This window comes from Populus trichocarpa, chromosome 12 (assembly GCF_000002775.5).
Source record: "Populus trichocarpa isolate Nisqually-1 chromosome 12, P.trichocarpa_v4.1, whole genome shotgun sequence".
Classification (NCBI taxonomy): Eukaryota; Viridiplantae; Streptophyta; class Magnoliopsida; order Malpighiales; family Salicaceae; genus Populus; species Populus trichocarpa.
Genome location: NC_037296.2, coordinates 15,371,119 through 15,390,821, shown reverse-complemented (window position 1 = coordinate 15,390,821; position 19,703 = coordinate 15,371,119). Strand labels below are relative to the sequence as shown.

The 19,703-nt window shown below is 36.5% G+C and overlaps 2 protein-coding genes across 2 annotated transcripts; both read left to right on the top strand.

Moving 5' to 3' along the window:
- Positions 1-478: 478 nt before the first annotated feature.
- On the top strand, positions 479-6,437 carry LOC7484379 (pectin acetylesterase 9). Its single transcript, XM_024582182.2, has 13 exons — positions 479-1,012; positions 1,159-1,241; positions 2,216-2,345; positions 3,486-3,565; positions 4,158-4,244; positions 4,382-4,506; positions 4,599-4,659; positions 4,727-4,783; positions 4,889-4,966; positions 5,087-5,192; positions 5,299-5,447; positions 5,713-5,817; positions 5,912-6,437. The coding sequence occupies exons 1-13, from the start codon at positions 892-894 to the stop codon at positions 5,918-5,920; spliced, it is 1,191 nt and encodes a 396-aa protein (XP_024437950.2). The 5' UTR covers positions 479-891; the 3' UTR covers positions 5,921-6,437.
- A 652-nt stretch (positions 6,438-7,089) lies between these two features.
- LOC7482079 (tripeptidyl-peptidase 2) lies at positions 7,090-19,405 on the top strand. Its single transcript, XM_006377004.3, has 34 exons — positions 7,090-7,548; positions 7,741-7,819; positions 7,934-8,007; positions 8,166-8,275; positions 8,373-8,453; positions 8,771-8,857; positions 8,942-9,084; positions 9,659-9,809; positions 9,897-10,019; positions 10,203-10,286; positions 10,394-10,581; positions 10,667-10,841; positions 10,954-11,075; positions 11,153-11,232; positions 11,639-11,697; positions 12,716-12,870; positions 13,394-13,572; positions 13,719-13,831; positions 13,899-14,069; positions 14,392-14,520; positions 14,658-14,758; positions 14,839-14,956; positions 15,249-15,328; positions 15,547-15,619; positions 15,941-16,026; positions 16,123-16,174; positions 16,243-16,377; positions 16,507-16,575; positions 16,884-16,976; positions 17,485-17,580; positions 17,694-17,792; positions 18,095-18,187; positions 18,740-18,889; positions 19,070-19,405. Exons 1-34 carry the CDS (start codon positions 7,170-7,172, stop codon positions 19,226-19,228), a joined length of 4,086 nt encoding a protein of 1,361 aa, XP_006377066.3. The 5' UTR covers positions 7,090-7,169; the 3' UTR covers positions 19,229-19,405.
- The last annotated feature ends 298 nt before the right edge of the window (positions 19,406-19,703 follow it).

The window sequence follows — 19,703 nt, the reverse complement described above, 5'->3', positions numbered from 1 at the left end:
TATCCTCTTACCACTTAGCTATCAAAATTAGTTTAAAATTGCTAAAGTGCCAATTACAACAGCATAGAACTCTTCACCTTTCCAACGGGTATTTGTTTACAGGCAGAAAGTATTTAAAATTATGGTAAATATTATTTTTTTAAGGATATAGCTGAACCACAAAAATAAATAAACACATTGTAGCTTAGTTAAAATTAATTACAAGTAAAAACGGTGATCTTTTTAATTTATATATTGCCTATTCAATTAAAATATTAAATGAAAAGTTTAGTTTTCACCCGTGACTTTGATCATACAGCGCTATTTTATAAAATATTGTTTTTGATATGTGCTCATTTACTATATATATATATATATATATATATATATATATATATATATATATATATATAAAACCTATTCCAACACAGACACCAACTTTCTCTTCTTAAATCTAAAGTTTGTTGAGTAGTCTAACCGATTAAATGACTTGAAAAACGTAATGTTCACCAAACAAAATCCATGATCCATCACCAATTCACACGCCAGATAAAGAATGGTACCGGTGTTTGTCTTCCCCTTCAAGATTCTATGATCATAAGGATAGTTCATCAATCTGTTGATGGGTCTCATTTACCGAGTTTGGTCATTAATTTCCTTAATTTCCTCTCTTACATAATTGGTTGCCATGTCTGGTTCACGACATGAATATATAATGCACGAGTTGGAGCCAACATTATATCTACCTGATGTCCCTCCTCTTTCATATCATTTCATTTCATTTCATTTCCTTTCAATGCATAAAACGCATTGCTAACGTCCAAGATTCATCTTGATTTCTATAGAATCGATCGAGCACCCTATTTCCCCTTGCATAGCTCCTGATCGATCTCTTGGCCTCCACCATTCAAGATGGAATTAGCAGTAGCCATGCTATTAATACTGCTGAATTTAGCATCGTGGTGCGTGCTTTCAGAGGGCCGGCTTCTTGTGGACATGACTCTGGTTTCCGATGCTTCCAGCATTGGTGCCTGTAAGCTTACAGTATTTCTTCTTATTGTCTTATTGATATATTATCATGAGTAGTTCTTTATTTATGACGGAATAATTAATCAGTAGTTTGTTACTAACCCTTGTCTTCTTCTTCTTCTTTTGCTGGTGAATATTATTTATTCTTAGTTTGCTTGGATGGAAGTTTGCCTGCGTATCATCTGCACAGAGGATTCGGAGCTGGTGCAAGCAACTGGCTTTTGCAATTTGAGGTAATTATATCCTCATGCTTTTAGAAGGACATGTCTAGTCTAGTCTGAATTGATGTATGAGCTACAAGAACAAAAAAACAGGGGTCAATACCAAAGAAAATTGGTTTACAAAAACTTTCCAAAGAGAATGCAGGCCCGGCAGTTCTTCGGTGCTGAATACACAGTGACTTTAGGGGTGAAGATGTGTTGACCTTGGTTAAGTTTTGTTAGGAAACCAATACGCAAAAAGGTGTCTCGTCAATCAACTTGCACTTCACTTTATTTATTACAGCCCATTTTAGAGTCCCTGTAGATTCATGGCCTGGATTCGTCTGCTAAATTAGGACAAATATTATGCAATTGCTACATTTATTCCCGATGTCATGTTCTTCGATAAAATTTAACTCACTAGATTGTCTCTTATGTGACCCCAATGTCCCCTGCCGAACGAATCATGCCAAAAGAAGTTGGAAGAACTGCAAAAGATGCACCAAACAGTACGTTCCACGGACATGGTCCCCAAAAGAACTGGTCCAATACTTGTCTATATTCCAAAACTTTTAACCTAAGCAAAGACTTTGATTGTAATAACCAACAGTCCCTGTTATTAAATCGTCGGTTTTGGTTTGGAGGTTAGGCGGTAGCTTGATTACTATTATATAGCTGTAATATATGGTGGCTAGACAAAACGAGCTGGTGTCATAATTACGTTCACCTTTTATGTTCTTACTTGTTGTTCAAGATCTTCCCTTGAATCGATTGAACATATATAGGAACCATTCACAGCAAAGATGTTAGATGAGACTCTGTAAATGTTTTATATTATAGTGATCAGTTGCAGAACATGGACATGTAATATATATGTAGGTAGCCTCGATGCGAAACAATTGTCCTGAAACCTGTTCTAGTCACCTGGTTAGGCTAGTGGGATCCAAAATCGTGAAATCACTAACCAGAATCTTAACAATAAGTCAAGTATGATGTGATCTTGACAGGGAGGTGGGTGGTGCAATGATATACAATCATGCTTGGATCGAGCCAAAACGAAGCATGGATCTAGCCTTTACATGAACAAGTTGGAGGATTTCAATGGAATCCTAAGCAACGATGCCTCACTTAATCCAGGTAATTAATCACCTTGTAATCCAACTCCAATGGCCCATTATTTAGTTCACAGAAATCTAGTACATATATGTGTATGACATGCCCATGTTCCTCCACATTCTGTCTTTGCCTTTTTTTTCACGTGATCCTATAGTATTGAAGGACAGCTTCTGCCTTTATCACTGAGCCCTTTCTTGTCTTTGAAAATAAAAAATAAAAATATGTTGCCTAATTTATTGTCTTCAAAGGTGATGATAACTCGAAAGGACGTGTGGGAATCTTCTATAATGTCTTCAAGCCTATACTATTTTAATGCCTTTTTATCTTATTATTAAGGTTGTGTGTCTGGTTAGTGTCGTTGACAAAATAGATAGATATAAAATGGATAAAAATATATTTATTAGAAAAACAAAGAAAAAAACACAAGAATAAATATATTTCAAAATAATTTTGAAATGAATTTCTGTTTTTTTTAAATAAAAATAAAAATAAAAATAAAAAACGAGAATATGTTCACTGGTCTCTTCGTCTCGAGATAAAAAGTAAACGCTACCTAATATTAGTAACATGATATGATCCAAAAAGAAAACTCTAAATGCTAAATATTAACATGATATTTAATAAAGCACTGGTGGTCGGAGTCTTGATCAAGTATGTAATAAGTAGAGCTATCTACACTGATGAGAGATTTAATAACATGATGGACTTCGGTGCTGTCTTCTGCTCAAGAAACATAAAATCCACTGCCCCAATGATTAATTAAAAGGCAATTCTCACACCTCAATCTCATATGGATTTACAATTTTTTTTTTATACTTTGTGTTTATATATAAGGAAGGCACACCACAAATTTGCTCACAGTTGACTCGTATTCAAAACCAGACCATTCTAAAAATTAAGGACTTGTAAAACCCTTATGGCTATTCTTTCTTGATTGTGTTTCCAGTCCTTAGTGTTCTGATGAGGCTTGGAACTGCCATATTTAGTCTGAGTGTGTGACATTGTAATTCTTCTGTGTTGATCTCCTGAATGACTGTAATAAAAGTTACCAGGAACAAAGGCAATTCCTTGTCGTCAGGAGATTAATTTAGTGTTGTTTATTCTTGCAAATTAACCATTCAGGAATAAAAGTTACCCTTATGCTGTTTTTTTTCTTATCAGATTTTTATAATTGGAACCGTGTGAAGCTTAGATATTGTGATGGAGGTTCGTTTTCTGGAGATGCCAAATTTGACAATGGGGTATCTCTCCACTCTCACCTAAAATTTTCTCTTCTTTGTAATATCTTGTTGGATTTAGAATAACAAAGGCCATTGAAGTTTAAACATGCTAAAATCTCAGGAAATAAATTATGTTAATCTTTCTTAGGTGGTAGTAAGCAGCATTCAACTGAATCTTGTTTGCTGCACAAGTTCTGTGAAATCAAACATCAGAAACAATATGGCCTGCTGGGATCATGGTGTAATGTGGCTGTTTCAGTTTGATAAATTAAAAGAAATCGATTGCCACTTTGTGCGAGTGTTCATGTTTTGATGAGGATCAACATTGTTCTTTGAAATAACTAGAGCTTAGCTAATTAAATGCAGAAAACTGGCAATTGTTCGTCATACATGAAATTCTTATGTGAACCTGTTGAGTGCATTGTTTCACAAGATGTAAAGTGAAATACAAAGAGTTGTGCAGGATAGATTTCTGATGATGGAATTGTGAGCAAACATCCTATGAGTGAGGCGGTGATTTATTATTATGTGCTGTGCTTTACTAGAAAAAGACTCAAGTGTTCATGAGTTTAATTAACTCTCATCCTTCTTCGTGTGCATGACTGTGGAACAGACATCAGTCCTTTACTTCAGAGGACAAAAGATTTGGGAAGCAATGATTCTTGATCTCCTCCCCAAAGGTTTGGGGAATGCAGACAAGGTAAAAATCTCTTTTTGAATATTTTGTTTTGAATAGACTAATTGTCTCCTGGTTCAAATCATCCCAGAAGCGAAAATGTGATCTTTTCCGTCGTCCTTTGGTTATAGTTTCGAGCAATCATTACGTCTCTTCTCCAGGCTTTGCTTTCAGGTTGCTCTGCTGGGGGTTTATCATCCTTTCTCCAATGCGAAAACTTTTACCGGGCATTACCGACGAATACCAGTGTGAAATGCTTGAGCGATGCTGGATTTTTTTTGGATGAGTAAGTTTGCTCTTTCTGATATGAAAGTGCTGGATAATTTCTGTCTCTATCTATTATTTATGTTTTCGTATCTCCTGTTCTTGTTCTCACAGAAGAGACATCACTCTGAACTACACCATGAGGACCTTCTTTGAAAACCTTGTTTCTCTACAGGTGCAACTTTCTGAAATCTGTGTTCCATTGCGTTTGCTGTGTTTATATTTTGAACTGTTCGCTGCAGGGAATTGAAAAGAATCTGGATAAAAACTGCACTAGTTTCCTTGACAATCCAAAACTGGTATTTCCTTTATTGAGGCCTCCTGTTTAACTTTTCGGTCTGTTTTTGCTGCTGCTTCTTGTTGCTGGCTGAGATGGTTATGGCATTTGTCTTGTATTTGTGCAGTGCATGTTTCCACAGTATTTCTTGAATTACATGACAACACCATTCTTCATCCTGAACACAGCCTATGATGTATACCAAGTAATTTATTCTTCGGCCTTCATTAATCTGTAATCACATAGCAACAGGAATCTTAGATTCACCATCTATTTTTGTAAGTTCATAACAACAAAGCATGATTGAAACTGCAAAATTTAACAGTTCCATCATGCATTGGTTCCACCCTCTGCTGACATGAATGGAGACTGGAAGCGTTGCAAGCTTAGCATAGCATCATGTACTCCACAGCAGCTTGACATACTGCAAGGCTGGTCTCTTCTCTGGCATCTGCCATCCTGGATTTTTAGCTTAGCGTTTTCCTATTATATAATCTAATTGGTAATTACTTTGTGATGGAAACATCTTGTATCCAGGCTTCAGGGGTGATATGCTGGCGGCATTGAGTTCATTTCTCAAGGATTCCACAAGCGGGGGAATGTTTATAAATTCATGCTTTGCTCATTGCCAAAGTGAGACACAAGAAACATGGTTTGCACTTGGGTCCCCGAGTATCCAGGATAAGGTACATCGCTTCCATTACACCTGTTACATTCTATAAAAATCTTAGTGCACTTGCTTTAAATCCAGGGCATGTTTTATCTGCTCAAGAATTGTGGCCGGATCACTCGAATCATCGAAAATCCTAAAACCGGCAATGTTTTATGTAAAGGTTACCGCAACGATTTCGACATACAATGTCTCATGTTTCCCTCTCTCTTTAGTTCATTCTACTTTGTAGAACATAAACTTTTTGGCACTGTAAGTAAAATCTCGAGGACGTTTCACAGACTATTGCAGGAGCAGTTGGTGATTGGTATTTTAGTAGAAATATAAGCAAGTTAATCGACTGTGCGTATCCTTGCGACGCTTCCTGCCATAACATCCTTGCACAGGTATGTAATTAATTTCCTCACGACCTCGGAAGATATATTTATTATCATTGTAAGATCACTTGGTGTTCTTGTTGCTAAGGTGCAAATGTTGCAGGTTTCCTAGAAGGGCTAGATATGTTGGGGAATCCGGCTCCCCCATACGCGGACCGGTGGTGTTCTGATAGTTGCTCATTGGAGACTAAACACACTGACACAATAATTTACGTGGTTCGGTAAATCGCCTACATCCACGGGAAAGAGTCATTGTATTAAAGATAGAAAAAGGGTTACAATAAATACATGGAGGAGGAGGATCACTCAACTCTACTCCCAGCTTTCTTGCTGCACTTGCAGGCTCTCTCTCTCTCTCAACTTACACTCACGTTTTTCACTCTCACTCTCTCTTTGCTCTCAAAATAATTATGCCTCTTTTATAGGCATTTCATGGTCAACATGGAGGGGCCAATAATGCCTTAAAGCATGCCACCATTTGTGGCATTAATGGAGCAACCACTTGCTTAGTGGTGGGGTATTGCCACCAAAAACGTGTATGATCCACTCTAGTCATTATTATTGTTGATTTTTTTTATTATAACTAAATTTATTACAATGATATAAATTTTGGTGTGCCATTTCATTCATTTCTTTTTTTTCCTTTCTCATTCATAAAATTTATGTTAGTTTATTTTAATTATTTATTTAAAACATCGTGTTTTTTAACTGTTATATTTTAAATAAAATCATATTTTTTACCTATAATTTTTATCAAACTACATAATTTTTCAAAAATTAATTTTCACTTATGCTAATTTGCTATTTTTTTCCAGAAAAAAAAACCCAAAATGAATTTTTTTTAAATTTAGTAATTTTCCATATGTTGCCCTACCAACCCATCTTGTCAGTTGCAACACACTGTCCAAATTGATGATTGGTACCCATCAGCATATGCTTTTATAATTTGACATGTATCTAATTTCTTCATTAGGAATTATGAAAGCAATTTGAATTTAATTTAATTTAATTGAATTTAAAATCATTAAAAAGATAAAAAAATAAAAATCCCCTCTTGGACCCACCTGATGAGTTTTTGTGACTTACAAGTCATTACAATTACATACAAGGACAAACATAGTAATTTCAACCACATCCAAACATTCTGCCACCCAATCCACATCCTAACCCAACACAAAAGTCCACCCATATACCAACATCCTATCACTTCACCACTCAGCAGGTGGCACTCTATCACCTCCCCGCCGTCCCCCCCCCTCCTTCCACCACCATTACTGTAGCCGCCCCCAAAATTCCCAAAATACCCTTTTAAAACACTAACTAAAAAGTAAAAAAAAAAAACCCCTATATTTTATCTAACTATGCAAATTAGCCCATTATATAATACACCCATCAATTGGGCCAACAAAACCCCATTCTTTTTACACTCTCCATCTTATCTACTTATAAACAAACCCAACAGAAAGCTCTTTCAAAGCAGGAGGAGGAGTCAATACTTTAACACTAGCAAAAGTAATATTAGTAGAAGTGGTGTTTTTTTCAAAGGGATGCCTTGCGATTCAATTGCTAAAACATCTGGTGGTTATGGTGGTGGTGATGAGAACGGGTCTCTGAGGAATTTCAAGCTGAATGAATCAACTTTTTTGGCTTCTTTGATGCCTAAGAAAGAGATTGGTGCTGATCGCTTCATTGAAGCTCACCCTCAATATGATGGCCGTGGTACCATCATTGCTATCTTTGGTATACTTCAATATAGTAAAAACCCTTCTTTTCTTTTTGCTTATAGTAATAAAAAAATAATTGCCTTTTGTCATTATTATTAAGAATTGATTGACAGAAAAAAACCCTTTTTTCTTATTCTGGCTTTGTGCCTGTGGGATATAAAGATCATGACTTTGTAGTTTGTAAGGATTGGTTGAATTCATGGTTTAGATTCTGGAGTTGACCCGGCTGCTTCTGGATTAGAAGTGACATCAGATGGGAAGCCTAAAGTACTTGATGTTATTGATTGGTGGGTTTAAAAATCTGAAACAATTGGTGGTTTTTTACTGGACCGGTAATCTTAATGTTGCTATTTCGTTGGTAGTAATATTGATGTTTGAGATTTTTTTTGTGTTTTATGAAGCACCGGGAGTGGAGATATTGATACTTCAAAAGTGGTGAAGGCTGATGCAAATGGTTGCATACAAGGAGCTTTAGGTATGGTTTGGCTGTTCATTCATTTGCTAGAATCACAAACGATTTACTTATTTCTTTGTGCGTGTCAAACCTTTTGACGCTGTTAATCATTGTATATGCTAAGATTTGCAGTAGCCTTTTCAATCCTGTGCTGTTTTTTTTTTTTTTTTTTGAAATAGGGGCTTCTTTGGTTGTCAATTCTTCATGGAAGAATCCTTCTGGTGAATGGCACGTGGGTTATAAGTTTTTATTTGAGCTACTTACTGGCACATTGACTTCCCGTTTGAAGGTAAAGCAATATAATTTGCAACGAAAAAAAAAGATCTCAAGCATTCATTAATCTCACTGATAAGAAAAATCTATCCTTTCTACCTTTTTTCTGACAGAAAGAGAGAAAAAAGAAGTGGGATGAGAAAAACCAAGAAGAAATTGCCAAGGCTGTAAAGCATCTGGATGAATTCAACCAGGTTGTATGAACATTTGCTTCTGCATTTATCTGTTGCATGTGTTTTAGTCATAAAAAACTGTATATGTTATTTCATTCATATTTCAGACGTGTATTAAACAGTATACTTTTTCTGGTTTCCACGTACAAACTTACCCTTCAAAAAAAGAAAAGAAAAAAGTTTCCCTGGAGGGCCATATTTGTTGTATCCAATGAATTAAAATGAAACTAAAATCAGCACTTGAGATGTAGCGGACTGTTTCTTGCTGAGGCGTTGATGCTCCCATGGCACATTTATCTGTATTCTTGCATAATTCTCTCAAGAATGCTTATCTCCAGAAACACTCCAATCCAGAGGACGCAGACTTGAAAAGGGTTCGTGAAGACCTTCAAAACAGAATTGATTTACTACGGAAACAGGCTGATGTGAGTGCCTGATTCTTTTAATCCATTCCTCTTCCGAAACTTATTTTGTTTTCCTGAAATGCAAATCTCTTTTCTGTGTTTTAGGTTTATGATGACAAGGGGCCTATTATAGATGCTGTTGTATGGCATGACGGAGAGTTGTGGAGGGCTGCTCTTGACACACAGAGTCTTGAGGATGACTCAGATTGTGGAAAGCTAGCTAACTTTGTACCCCTTACAAATTATAGGTATGGTATAGTAAGAATTTCATTATATTTATCTGCCAGAAGATGCTTTTCATCTTTCCAGACTTTGTATATCCGGATCAAATCTTTTGAAGATTATGCTATGTGAATTATAGTTCATATGTTTACAATTGATTTTATCATAACTTTGTTCATCATTTGTAGTGTAGAGGGAAAGGCATCCTTGTTGAACTATAAGCTGTTAGGAGTTTACTTTTACACAGCATGCTTTAGTTCGCTTAAGTTTCTCATCTACGTGTTTTAAAAGAATTAGAGAATGCAAGCTTTACTCCTCCTGCATTTGCAAATGTGTGCACACACATTGTAATGGACACTTTGATGTTACCCTTACATGCTTTACCTCTTTCGGTTTTGATAAAAAACTTGGCTTCTGACCTGTCATTGGTTGCATTCTCAAGCTTTTGAGGAATTTTAAACAAACAGCGCTGCTCAGATCCTGAAAACTTTGTTAGTTTTAGCAATTGTTAACCTTGGAAAGAGTAATGAAATAATTGAGTTGTTAGATCTTTTATATGATCTGGATACCTAACTAGTTCCATGGTAAATGCTCTCTCAGGATTGAAAGGAAGTATGGTGTGTTCAGCAAGTTAGATGCCTGTACATTTGTTCTTAATGTTTATAGTGATGGGAACATCTTAAGCATTGTAACGGATTGCTCTCCTCATGGAACCCATGTTGCGGGTATTGCTACAGCCTTCCACCCAAAGGTATTGCTGTTTAAGTCCCTATTGCTTTCCTTTTCGCTTTCCTTCTTTTAGAAATGACTTGATGTCTGTCATTTTCATCTATATCAGGAGTCATTATTGAATGGAGTTGCACCTGGGGCACAGTTGATATCTTGCAAAATTGGCGACACACGTTTAGGTTCAATGGAGACAGGCACTGGCTTGACACGGGCCCTAATAGCTGCTGTGGAGGTGAGTATAATTTATTTCCTTTTCTTGTCATGACCAAAATGCTAGCTGAACCTCTCCTTGCAAGAGGAGATTGCCAGCTCAAGTTCCCTTGCCCCAAAAGAGTCCCAATGGGGGGGGGGGGGTAATGGCAGATTATTATTATTATGTTTGTGTGCCTTGACTAAATGGACTTTTTTTTCACAGCATAAATGTGATCTCATCAACATGAGTTATGGGGAACCTACATTACTACCAGATTATGGCCGCTTCGTTGACCTTGTTAATGAGGTATCAAATTGAAACCTTGCAATTTCAGCTTTGATAATTGTTGATCTTCTTCCTGTATTTATTCTTTCATGTTCTTATATGCTACGGGTTACTGTTTCTTTAATTAGGTGGTGAACAAGCACCGTCTTATATTTGTAAGCAGTGCTGGCAACAGTGGTCCAGCATTAAGTACTGTTGGTGCTCCTGGTGGTACAAGTTCAAGCATTATAGGGGTTGGTGCATATGTCTCTCCTGCAATGGCTGCAGGTGCTCATTGTGTTGTTGAACCTCCTGCTGAGGGACTTGAATACACTTGGTATATTAATTTACTTTTGCCTGACTCTAGCCTTAAGTTTTTGTTTGCATGTGAATACTTTGTAATTCATTGAAATGGGATGTAGGTCAAGCCGAGGACCAACTTCTGATGGAGATCTTGGAGTAAGTATAAGTGCTCCTGGAGGGGCTGTTGCTCCTGTCCCTACCTGGACTCTTCAAAAACGCATGCTGATGAATGGAACATCAATGGCCTCTCCATCTGCTTGTGGTGGAATTGCTTTACTTATCAGTGCAATGAAGGTTCTTGTTTATCATTCTATTTCTTCTTACCCTCTTTCTGTCCTTGTTGCATGGCTGGATCTACATTGTCGGTGCTAAATTAAATCTTCTATTGGGAACTTCATTTGTGCAGGCTGAGGGTATTCCTGTAAGTCCATACAGTGTAAGGAAGGCCCTTGAGAATACATCTGTTCCTGTAGGTGAATCGCCAGCTGATAAGCTATCCACAGGACAGGGGCTTATGCAAGTTGACAGGTAAGGTTTTCTTCCTATTCCTTTTTTCCTTTACAATTGTCAGCTGTGGTCTGTCTTAACTATTTGTTGCATGACAGGGCACATGAATATATAAGGCAGTCCCGGAATATTCCATGTGTTTGGTATGAAATAAAGGTCAATCAATCTGGAAAAACAAGTAAGTACCAGTGATGTCTGCCAACTCCACACAACATGCAAACACCTGACTTATTCAGTCTGATCATCATGTGACTTTGAAAACTTGCAAAAAAGTGATAATTGTGAACTATTGTATAGTTATTTCAATGTAATTGTCATGCCACTCATGATACTCCTCAAAAGGTTGAGGATATGGTGATTTGTTAGCTATCAGGGGATTTTGCAAGACATTTGGAGATAATCCTGCCTTGCCTAGAACTGATTCCACGAGTATTTAGAGGCTTTTTAAAAATTTCAAGGAAGTTTCAGCTATTGTTCACTAGTGACCAAGTTTCTTCTGCATGTGTTGGGATTGAATTCTAGTTGATTTTGGATTATGTGTGCAATGAAACTGTAACTCTATTTATGATGAATTTTGGCTGCAGCTCCTACTTCACGAGGAATCTACCTCAGGGATGCAAGTGCTTGCAAGCAACCTACAGAGGTGGGGGCATTATTATACTTGATATTGATTGTTTTTGTCTTGAGAAAAATATGCATACATACATGAGATCATTCTGTTTGAGCTTGCTGAATTCCTGGAATTGTATTTGTAGGCATCTGTTAATGTTCTGGTTGTTTTCAGCTTAAACCAATCATGTAGTTATTATCAGTTGTTACTGCCCCAGCCATTGTTCTTTCTTGTGACTGAGTTGTCTTATCTGTGTTCTCAATCATGAAAGGATGTCAGTTGGTTTTTGTTTTGTTTTTGGGTTCTGTGTTTTCTTTGATCGCTTTTGATTTTACTTGAAATCTAATGATGCTGGCATGTTGTGTGGACACTAAAGTTAATCTCTTTGCTTTGGATTTACTAGGCTCTTATTCTACAGTCGTTAGACATTAAAGCACAGGTAGTTCTTGTTAAGGAATTGCTCATGCGTCATGGGACATACCTTGGCTGACAAAGAGCATGACTTTGCACCTAGTGATCAGTTTGATTAGCAATCCAAACTCTGCTCTTATTTTCTTGAAATTTCTCTGCCTGAAAACCTTATTTTGTTGGGAAATGTTGATTGGAAATCAGCTTACTCAATTGCTATGTGGTGGCAGTTTCTCTTTGATGGTTACTATCTAGCCTGATTTGCATACTATAAGCAGTCATTTGTCACTGTTGTTTTTTTGTAGATGTTTGTTTCTTTTGTTGATGCCAATGTTTTCCAATGTCTTCTCATCTTACTATTTTGGTCGCTGCAGGGTTGCATGACTTTTCGTTTTTATAATGCAGTGTCATAAAGCATTGTCTTAACTGCTATTTTGTAGATTTAAAATGCTATATAATTGTTCACATGATGAGTAATATGAAATATTATAATGTTAGATTACTTATATCACACAAGAATTCCTCCATGTTTATCTATCTCATCCAGGACATTGATAGGAAAGAGTGTGTCTTCTGACAACAGGATTTTCCAGTTCCATCGTGTCTTTCACTTTTATAACTACTAAAGTAATATTTTTGACAGTGGACAGTGCAAGTCCAACCAAAGTTTCATGAAGGTGCAAGTAATTTGGAAGAATTGGTTTGCTTCGAGGAATGTATTGAGTTACACTCTACTGAAAAGACTGTTGTGAGGGCTCCTGAGTATCTCCTTCTCACTAACAATGGACGCAGCTTCAAGTAAGTTAGCATCACTCTGCTCCATCTTCTCCTTACTGAAGAATTCTTGAATGTTTTCAGATTGTGGTTATTATTTACAATTTGTTTTGCCTATTTGACTTCCTAATCATTTCATTCCTTTATCTTTCAATTTTAAACTCTTCTGGTTGCATTTTGAGGCTCTATAATCTGACATAAACTGGTTCTACCCTTTAACTTGTATGGTGGATATCGTTTGGCAGACATCATGATAATGCTCACAACTGCATCAAACAGATACTTGTTCATGCACGTCTTGCTAAGAGAGCTATATATTGTTTTCCCAAGCTTCTTATGCCCCTCTTACTCTTTTTTCTGTTATTAGTCTAACTTGGAGGTTTCCCAGGCTTCTTTTGTCTCTTACCCTTTTTCGGTTATTAGTCTAACTTGGAAGTTTTAGCTTCGAAGCATCTGTTGGTTTTTTTCTACACTAGCAGGATCTTATTTTAGATGTTAAGAGGTACCTCATTTTACTAATGTATGTTTCCTTTTCCTTTCTTTTCAGCATAGTGGTTGATCCTACCAAGTTAAGTGATGGTTTACATTACTACGAAGTATACGGGGTTGATTGCAGAGCACCATGGCGTGGTCCCATTTTCAGGATCCCAGTCACCATAACAAAGCCTATGGAAGTGAAGAATCAGCCTCCAGTTGTCTCATTTTCTGGGATGTCTTTTCTGCCAGGTCACTTTTGTCCTATCCTATCCTGTGATATGAAATTATGATTTTGGGCATCAAGAGTTAGGTTACACTGCCTTGATGTCTGGGCTAGCTTTTATAGCAGCACATAAATCATTTTTCTTTCTATCATGAACATATTGCTTGAACAGGGCACATAGAAAGGAGATACATTGAAGTGCCGCTTGGTGCTACTTGGGTTGAGGCAACTATGCGAACATCAGGGTTTGATACTACTCGACGATTTTTTGTTGACACTGTTCAGGTATGCATGCAGTGAGAATGTTATATTATGTTGCCTAGACCTCCTATAATGTGATGTCAATGTGCAGATTTGTCCCTTACAAAGACCTTTGAAGTGGGAGAGTGTTGTAACATTTTCTTCTCCTACTGCCAAAAGTTTTGCATTTCCTGTTGTGGGTGGTCAGACAATGGAATTAGCTGTTGCTCAGTTTTGGTCAAGTGGGATAGGAAGTCATGAAACCACTATTGTAGACTTTGAGGTAACAAGCCATTTCCAAATTTTCTGCATTTTTATTAACTGCCTATCTTTTTTTTCATTTTTCCTTTTTTTTTTTTTGGGGGGGGGGGGGTATGGTTATGAATAGTCTATGGATTATGAACCACCATTTAGTGTAAGCTTTTGATTGATTGTGTTGTTTTATAATCTTATAAACAGTAAAATTCCATCTTGTGATGTAGAAAATAAAGCTGATATGTTCTGCGAGTCCATTGATTTGGTTAACAATCAGAAAAGTAAAACTTAAGCATATATTTTGTTATTCTACACTTGCTAAATAATATTGTTTATCTTATAATGGTTAGATTGTGTTTCATGGGATTGCCATCAATAAAGAGGAAATCATTCTTGATGGAAGTGAAGCCCCTGTAAGAATTGATGCTGAAGCTCTATTGTCATCTGAGAAACTCGCCCCTGCTGCTATTCTGAATAAGGTGAAATATAGCTTCGGTTTTCTAGATGATGTGGGTTGGAATTGTTCATTTTGTTTCCGTTTAAATAAATATAAAACTTTTCTTTTGGTGTGGTTGTTTGCTATTTAATGCTGCAATTCTTCATGTTCATCTTACAGATAAGAGTTCCATATCGACCCGTTGATGCTAAACTTAGCACTCTTATAGAGAGTCGCGACAAACTACCCTCTGGAAAACAGACACTGGCCCTGACGTTAACGTATGTTACAGTTCTACTTACACATACTCAATGAATTTCAACTCTTGTCATCATCTACTCGTGTTTTTGTTGTTTGGCAGTTACAAGTTTAAATTGGAAGATGGAGCTGCAGTGAAGCCTCAAGTTCCATTGCTTAATAATCGCATTTATGATACAAAATTTGAATCACAATTTTATATGATTTCTGACACTAACAAGGTACGTGAACAATTTATATTGTCTTAGCAGATGAGATTTTAAAAAATATGTTGATCATTGCTTAAGGACTGGAATAGTTAACTCATAGTATACAACTAGTATTTCCTGGTAGTAAATTTAGTATTACAATTATTAGCTTTACACTGAAAAATGCTACTCTATTCCACACACTATTACTGCTTCATATCATTCAATTTACCAGCAATGGGTGATACTTTTTTTTCCTTGTTGCTTTGAATATGCAGAGCTGATTCTTGTTTTCTTATTTTATTTTTCCCCTTTTTGATTACAGCGTGTATATGCTATGGGTGATGCCTATCCTAATGCTGCAAAACTTCCTAAGGGTGAATACAATTTACGGCTATATCTAAGGTCTGGCCCAATTGCCGAGGCAGTCCAAATTTTAATTAAAATTCATACAACCAATTTTTAACCTGTACTTGTTTGTACCAGACTATAAATTCAGTGTAGGAAAAACCTCATTTTTTTTCTTAGCCACTACTATGAACATTTGATAATTTCAAACTTCATTTAGCAGTAAATGCTTAAAACCCAGCTTAACCTCTGTAATGATACTGATTGTGTTTCAGGCATGACAATGTGCAATATTTGGAAAAGATGAAGCAGTTGGTATTGTTTATTGAGAGAAACTTGGATGGCAAGGTAATGTATCTTTTATTTTAACGTATCTTGAGATTTTAGTTGAATTCAACAGGTGCCACACTTTTGAATGTACATATGGGCATTATACAATTTGTGGATTTTTTTTAAAGTTTTTTTCCTGAAGCATTTTTGTGCTTAAGTCGCATCTTTATTGGCACTATTTGACTAGAAATAGATTTGACTGCAGCTCTCCTTTTGCTTGATAGAATATCGGTTCCCCTTGTGCAAGCACTCTCTTTTTTCTTTCTTTTTTATTCAGGAACTTGATTCTGCGAATTATGTTGCTAATCAACTGACTGAGATCTGGTCTTTTTAATCCAGGAAGTCATTCAATTGAACTTTTTCTCCGAACCAGATGGTCCTGTGATGGGAAATGGTGCTTTTAAGTCCTCAGTTTTAGTTCCAGGGTATGTTTTGTCTTGAATGATTATTTCCATGGTTCACTAACCTTGTGTTATTTTCTGTTTCATTGTGCATTTTATAACTTCAAAGTTATTTTGTAGGAAGAAAGAAGCCATTTACTTGGGCCCACCAGTGAAAGACAAGCTCCCTAAGGTATTATCCCTGCTCCCAACTCCTGTGGTAAAAGAACAATATAAATTGGAATTTCTCAATTTCTGCAGAATGCTCCACAAGGATCTATACTGCTGGGATCAATCTCATATGGAAAACTATCATTTGCTGGCGAGGAAGGGGGGAGAAGTCCACAAAAGAACCCTGCATCTTACCGAATCACTTATGTTGTGCCACCAAATAAGGTTTATTTTCTTGTTTTTTGGCCCCTTATAAGTCAATTTATGAGGATCTAATGAAGTTGCCTACCATTGTTTTCATTGTAAACTAAATCCAAGGCCGGGCTTATCATTTTGCTAATGTTGCTTTGACAGGTTGATGAGGACAAGGGGAAAAGTTCTTCAACTAACTCGAAAACTGTGTCTGAGCGTTTAGAGGAGGAGGTACTTGTGCCATCTTGAAGCAAGATGTTCTAAGTGCATTTTCAAGTAATTTAATAATTGTCATCGATTCTTGCATTAGAAATAAAAAAATGGTCTTATCACCTCATTTGGTTGCTGTAAAATTGGCAATGATTGAATTGCTTTGCATCATCAAACAGGCACATGCCTCTGGGATCATTTTGCTTGAATCCTTTGATTTTTCTGTTACCTTTTTAATTCTTGATTATCTGTCCTTCATACGCTGTTGAACGCTGAGGTTTTGATTATCATCTTTGAGTTTAGACCTTTTAACTACATGTATACCTCAGGTTCGAGATGCAAAGATTAGAGTTGTTTCAAGCCTAAAACAAGACACTGATGAAGAGCGCTCAGAATGGAAAAAGTTATCCGCATCTCTTAAGGTTGGATATTACTAAATTTAAAGACTAATATACTATTGTCCTTTATAAGCTATTTTTTGACATTTTGAAGAAGCATCATTTCACGTTATCAAAGAGCTCTTTTTTGTCTCTCTCCAAAACTCAACTGTTTAGGTCAAATCATCTTCTGGAGTAATTCAGAATCCAGTAAATTTTCTAGAATACATGTTTAAATTTTGTCCCATATGCTGGAATTGCAGTATCATGTTGGATTTAAATGCGCATTTAACTTGGGAAAATTTCATAAAGGTGGTCGAGGTTTCCCAAATTGAAGAGTCTTGCTTTACTTGTCCTATTTGTTTTGCATTGAAACGAGGACAATTGCACCATGAGCAATCTTGCAAACTTTCAAGCCTCAACATGTGCCTTGATTATATGGGTTTCAGGCATTTGAAACTCAGCCTCCTTTGCTGTTGGCAGTCAATTGCATTTAAAGGTTATAGAATTATTTCAATACATTGTGACCTAATAATCATGGGTCCTTTGGCAGTCTGAGTACCCAAACTATACTCCACTACTTGCTAAGATTTTGGAAGGCTTGCTTTCTCAGAGTAATGTGGAAGATAAAATTCGTCATCATGAAGAGGTAATTTCCATGAAAAAGTAACAATAATATATGTTGCAGTGCTATTTTTTTCACATCCTCTATGAAGAAACATGCTATGAAAATAGCAATTCACGTGTGCATGCATTCTGCAGGTTATAGATGCAGCAAATGAAGCAATAGATAGTATTGACCAAGATGAGGTGGCAAAGTTCTTTTTGCACAAGAGTGATCCAGAAGATGAGGAGGCAGAGGTGTGTATCTATGTTGCCAATTTTCTACCTTCTTTGTGGTTCCCTTTTGGACAAAATTCCTTGTAGACTTTTTTCGAAGTTAATAAATGAGCTATTGGCATATTAGTTTTATCAAAATTAACACCAGTTTCACATGGTTGCTTTAATTTTGTGGTTTCAATTTGTTATACTCGATGATGTAAGCTCTGCTCCCTCCTACTGTTATAATCTCTCTCTCTCTCTCTCATCAATTGTAGCATGTATTTGCATTCATTTACTTGAATAGCAGTTATGAAGCTGCGCCTGTTATTCTTTTATTGTAGAAAATGAAAAAGAAAATGGAGACAACCAGGGATCAATTGGCCGAGGCACTGTACCAAAAAGGGCTGGCATTGATGGAGATTGAATCTCTAAAGGTAGTAAAGATCATCTCTTTTTGGTTGTAGGTTTATGCCCCGTGAAGTGTTTTTTATTTTTTTTTAATTCCATCAAATTAGTTACATGGAATAGCTGGTTTTTCCTATAGTACTTGTGTCCAATTGACTGGACTAGGATGCTGGTATCAAAATCCGGCTTGGATCAGCAAGATTTTTTATGGTTTCTGAAACATGCTTGCTTCCCTAGTCCTTTAAAAGAAAAAAAATGTTTTCAAGGACAGTTGAACAACATTACTGGTTAGAGAGTCGGACCCTGGCAACCTGTGGTCCTTTTTGAAATTTTGACCTGAGCAATGACTGACCTTTCTTTTTCCCCTTGAACTTTTTCTTTGGTTTTTGTTTTTTCTTTTTGGTAAAAGGATTTGATACTGTATATCTGCAGGTGTTTGATTTGCCAAATTCTTAAAACATAGATACACCTAAAGAAAATGACGGGCATAAATAACTCTCATTGACACTAAAATATGAATGCAGGCCCTTTGTTTCCGTGGTATTTGTGATTTATGTATCTTACAACTATCATCATGGCAGGGTGAGACAGCTGAAACGGAAGGGACAAAAGATTTGTTCGAGGATAATTTCAAAGAGCTGCAAAAATGGGTTGATACAAAGTCCTCGAAATATGGCACCCTCTTAGTGCTACGTGAAAGACGACGAGGAAGGCTAGGAGCGGCACTAAAGGTAATATCTTCTTCCTTGTGTCATGTTTGTTGTTAACTCAGCCGGGCTTCAAGTTTATTTTGACCATAAGATAGTATTTGTCACTTGTCAAGAATGTATGTTGAGAAGAATGATAGGGTTTGGTTATTATATTTAGTTAGTTGGTCATTTTACTCGAACCTGAACATCCATTGTCTCCAGGCATTGAATGAAATGATACAAGATAATGGAGATCCACCCAAGAAGAAGCTGTATGAACTGAAGCTCTCATTGCTCGATGAGATTGGATGGGATCATTTAACAACACACGAGAAAGAGTGGATGCACGTTCGGTTCCCCCCAAGCTTGCCGCTTTTTTAAGTTTATTTTATGTTCACAAGATTGAATGATAATTAGGCTTCTGTAAGCACCCTGTTTTATCCTGCACGAATTTAGGCTGTAGACCTTTGTTCATCACTTTTTTTATTTTTTTTAAAAATTCCAAGAAAAACAAAAGAGGAGAAAAATGAATCAATCTTTAATGCTTTGTATCTTCAATCCCCGACGCTGCATTTCAACGAAACCTTTGATGCATGGCAGTATTCTAGGAGACCAAAGGTCATTTTTTCTTCTTCTTGATGTGACATAGGAGTTTAAAGGTAAACTAACCAAAAATCTGGAGAGTGTTTTTCATAGTTTTCAAACAAATCTCGGCAAACTAGAGCACTTCAAAGACTCTAATACTAGCATAGTTGAAGAACTTCTGCTGCTGGGAGTACCGCAACTTATAAGTTGCGTTTCTTTTTTCTTTTTAAATCTCACAAGACAATTCTGCATTGATTTGATTATCAGAGTG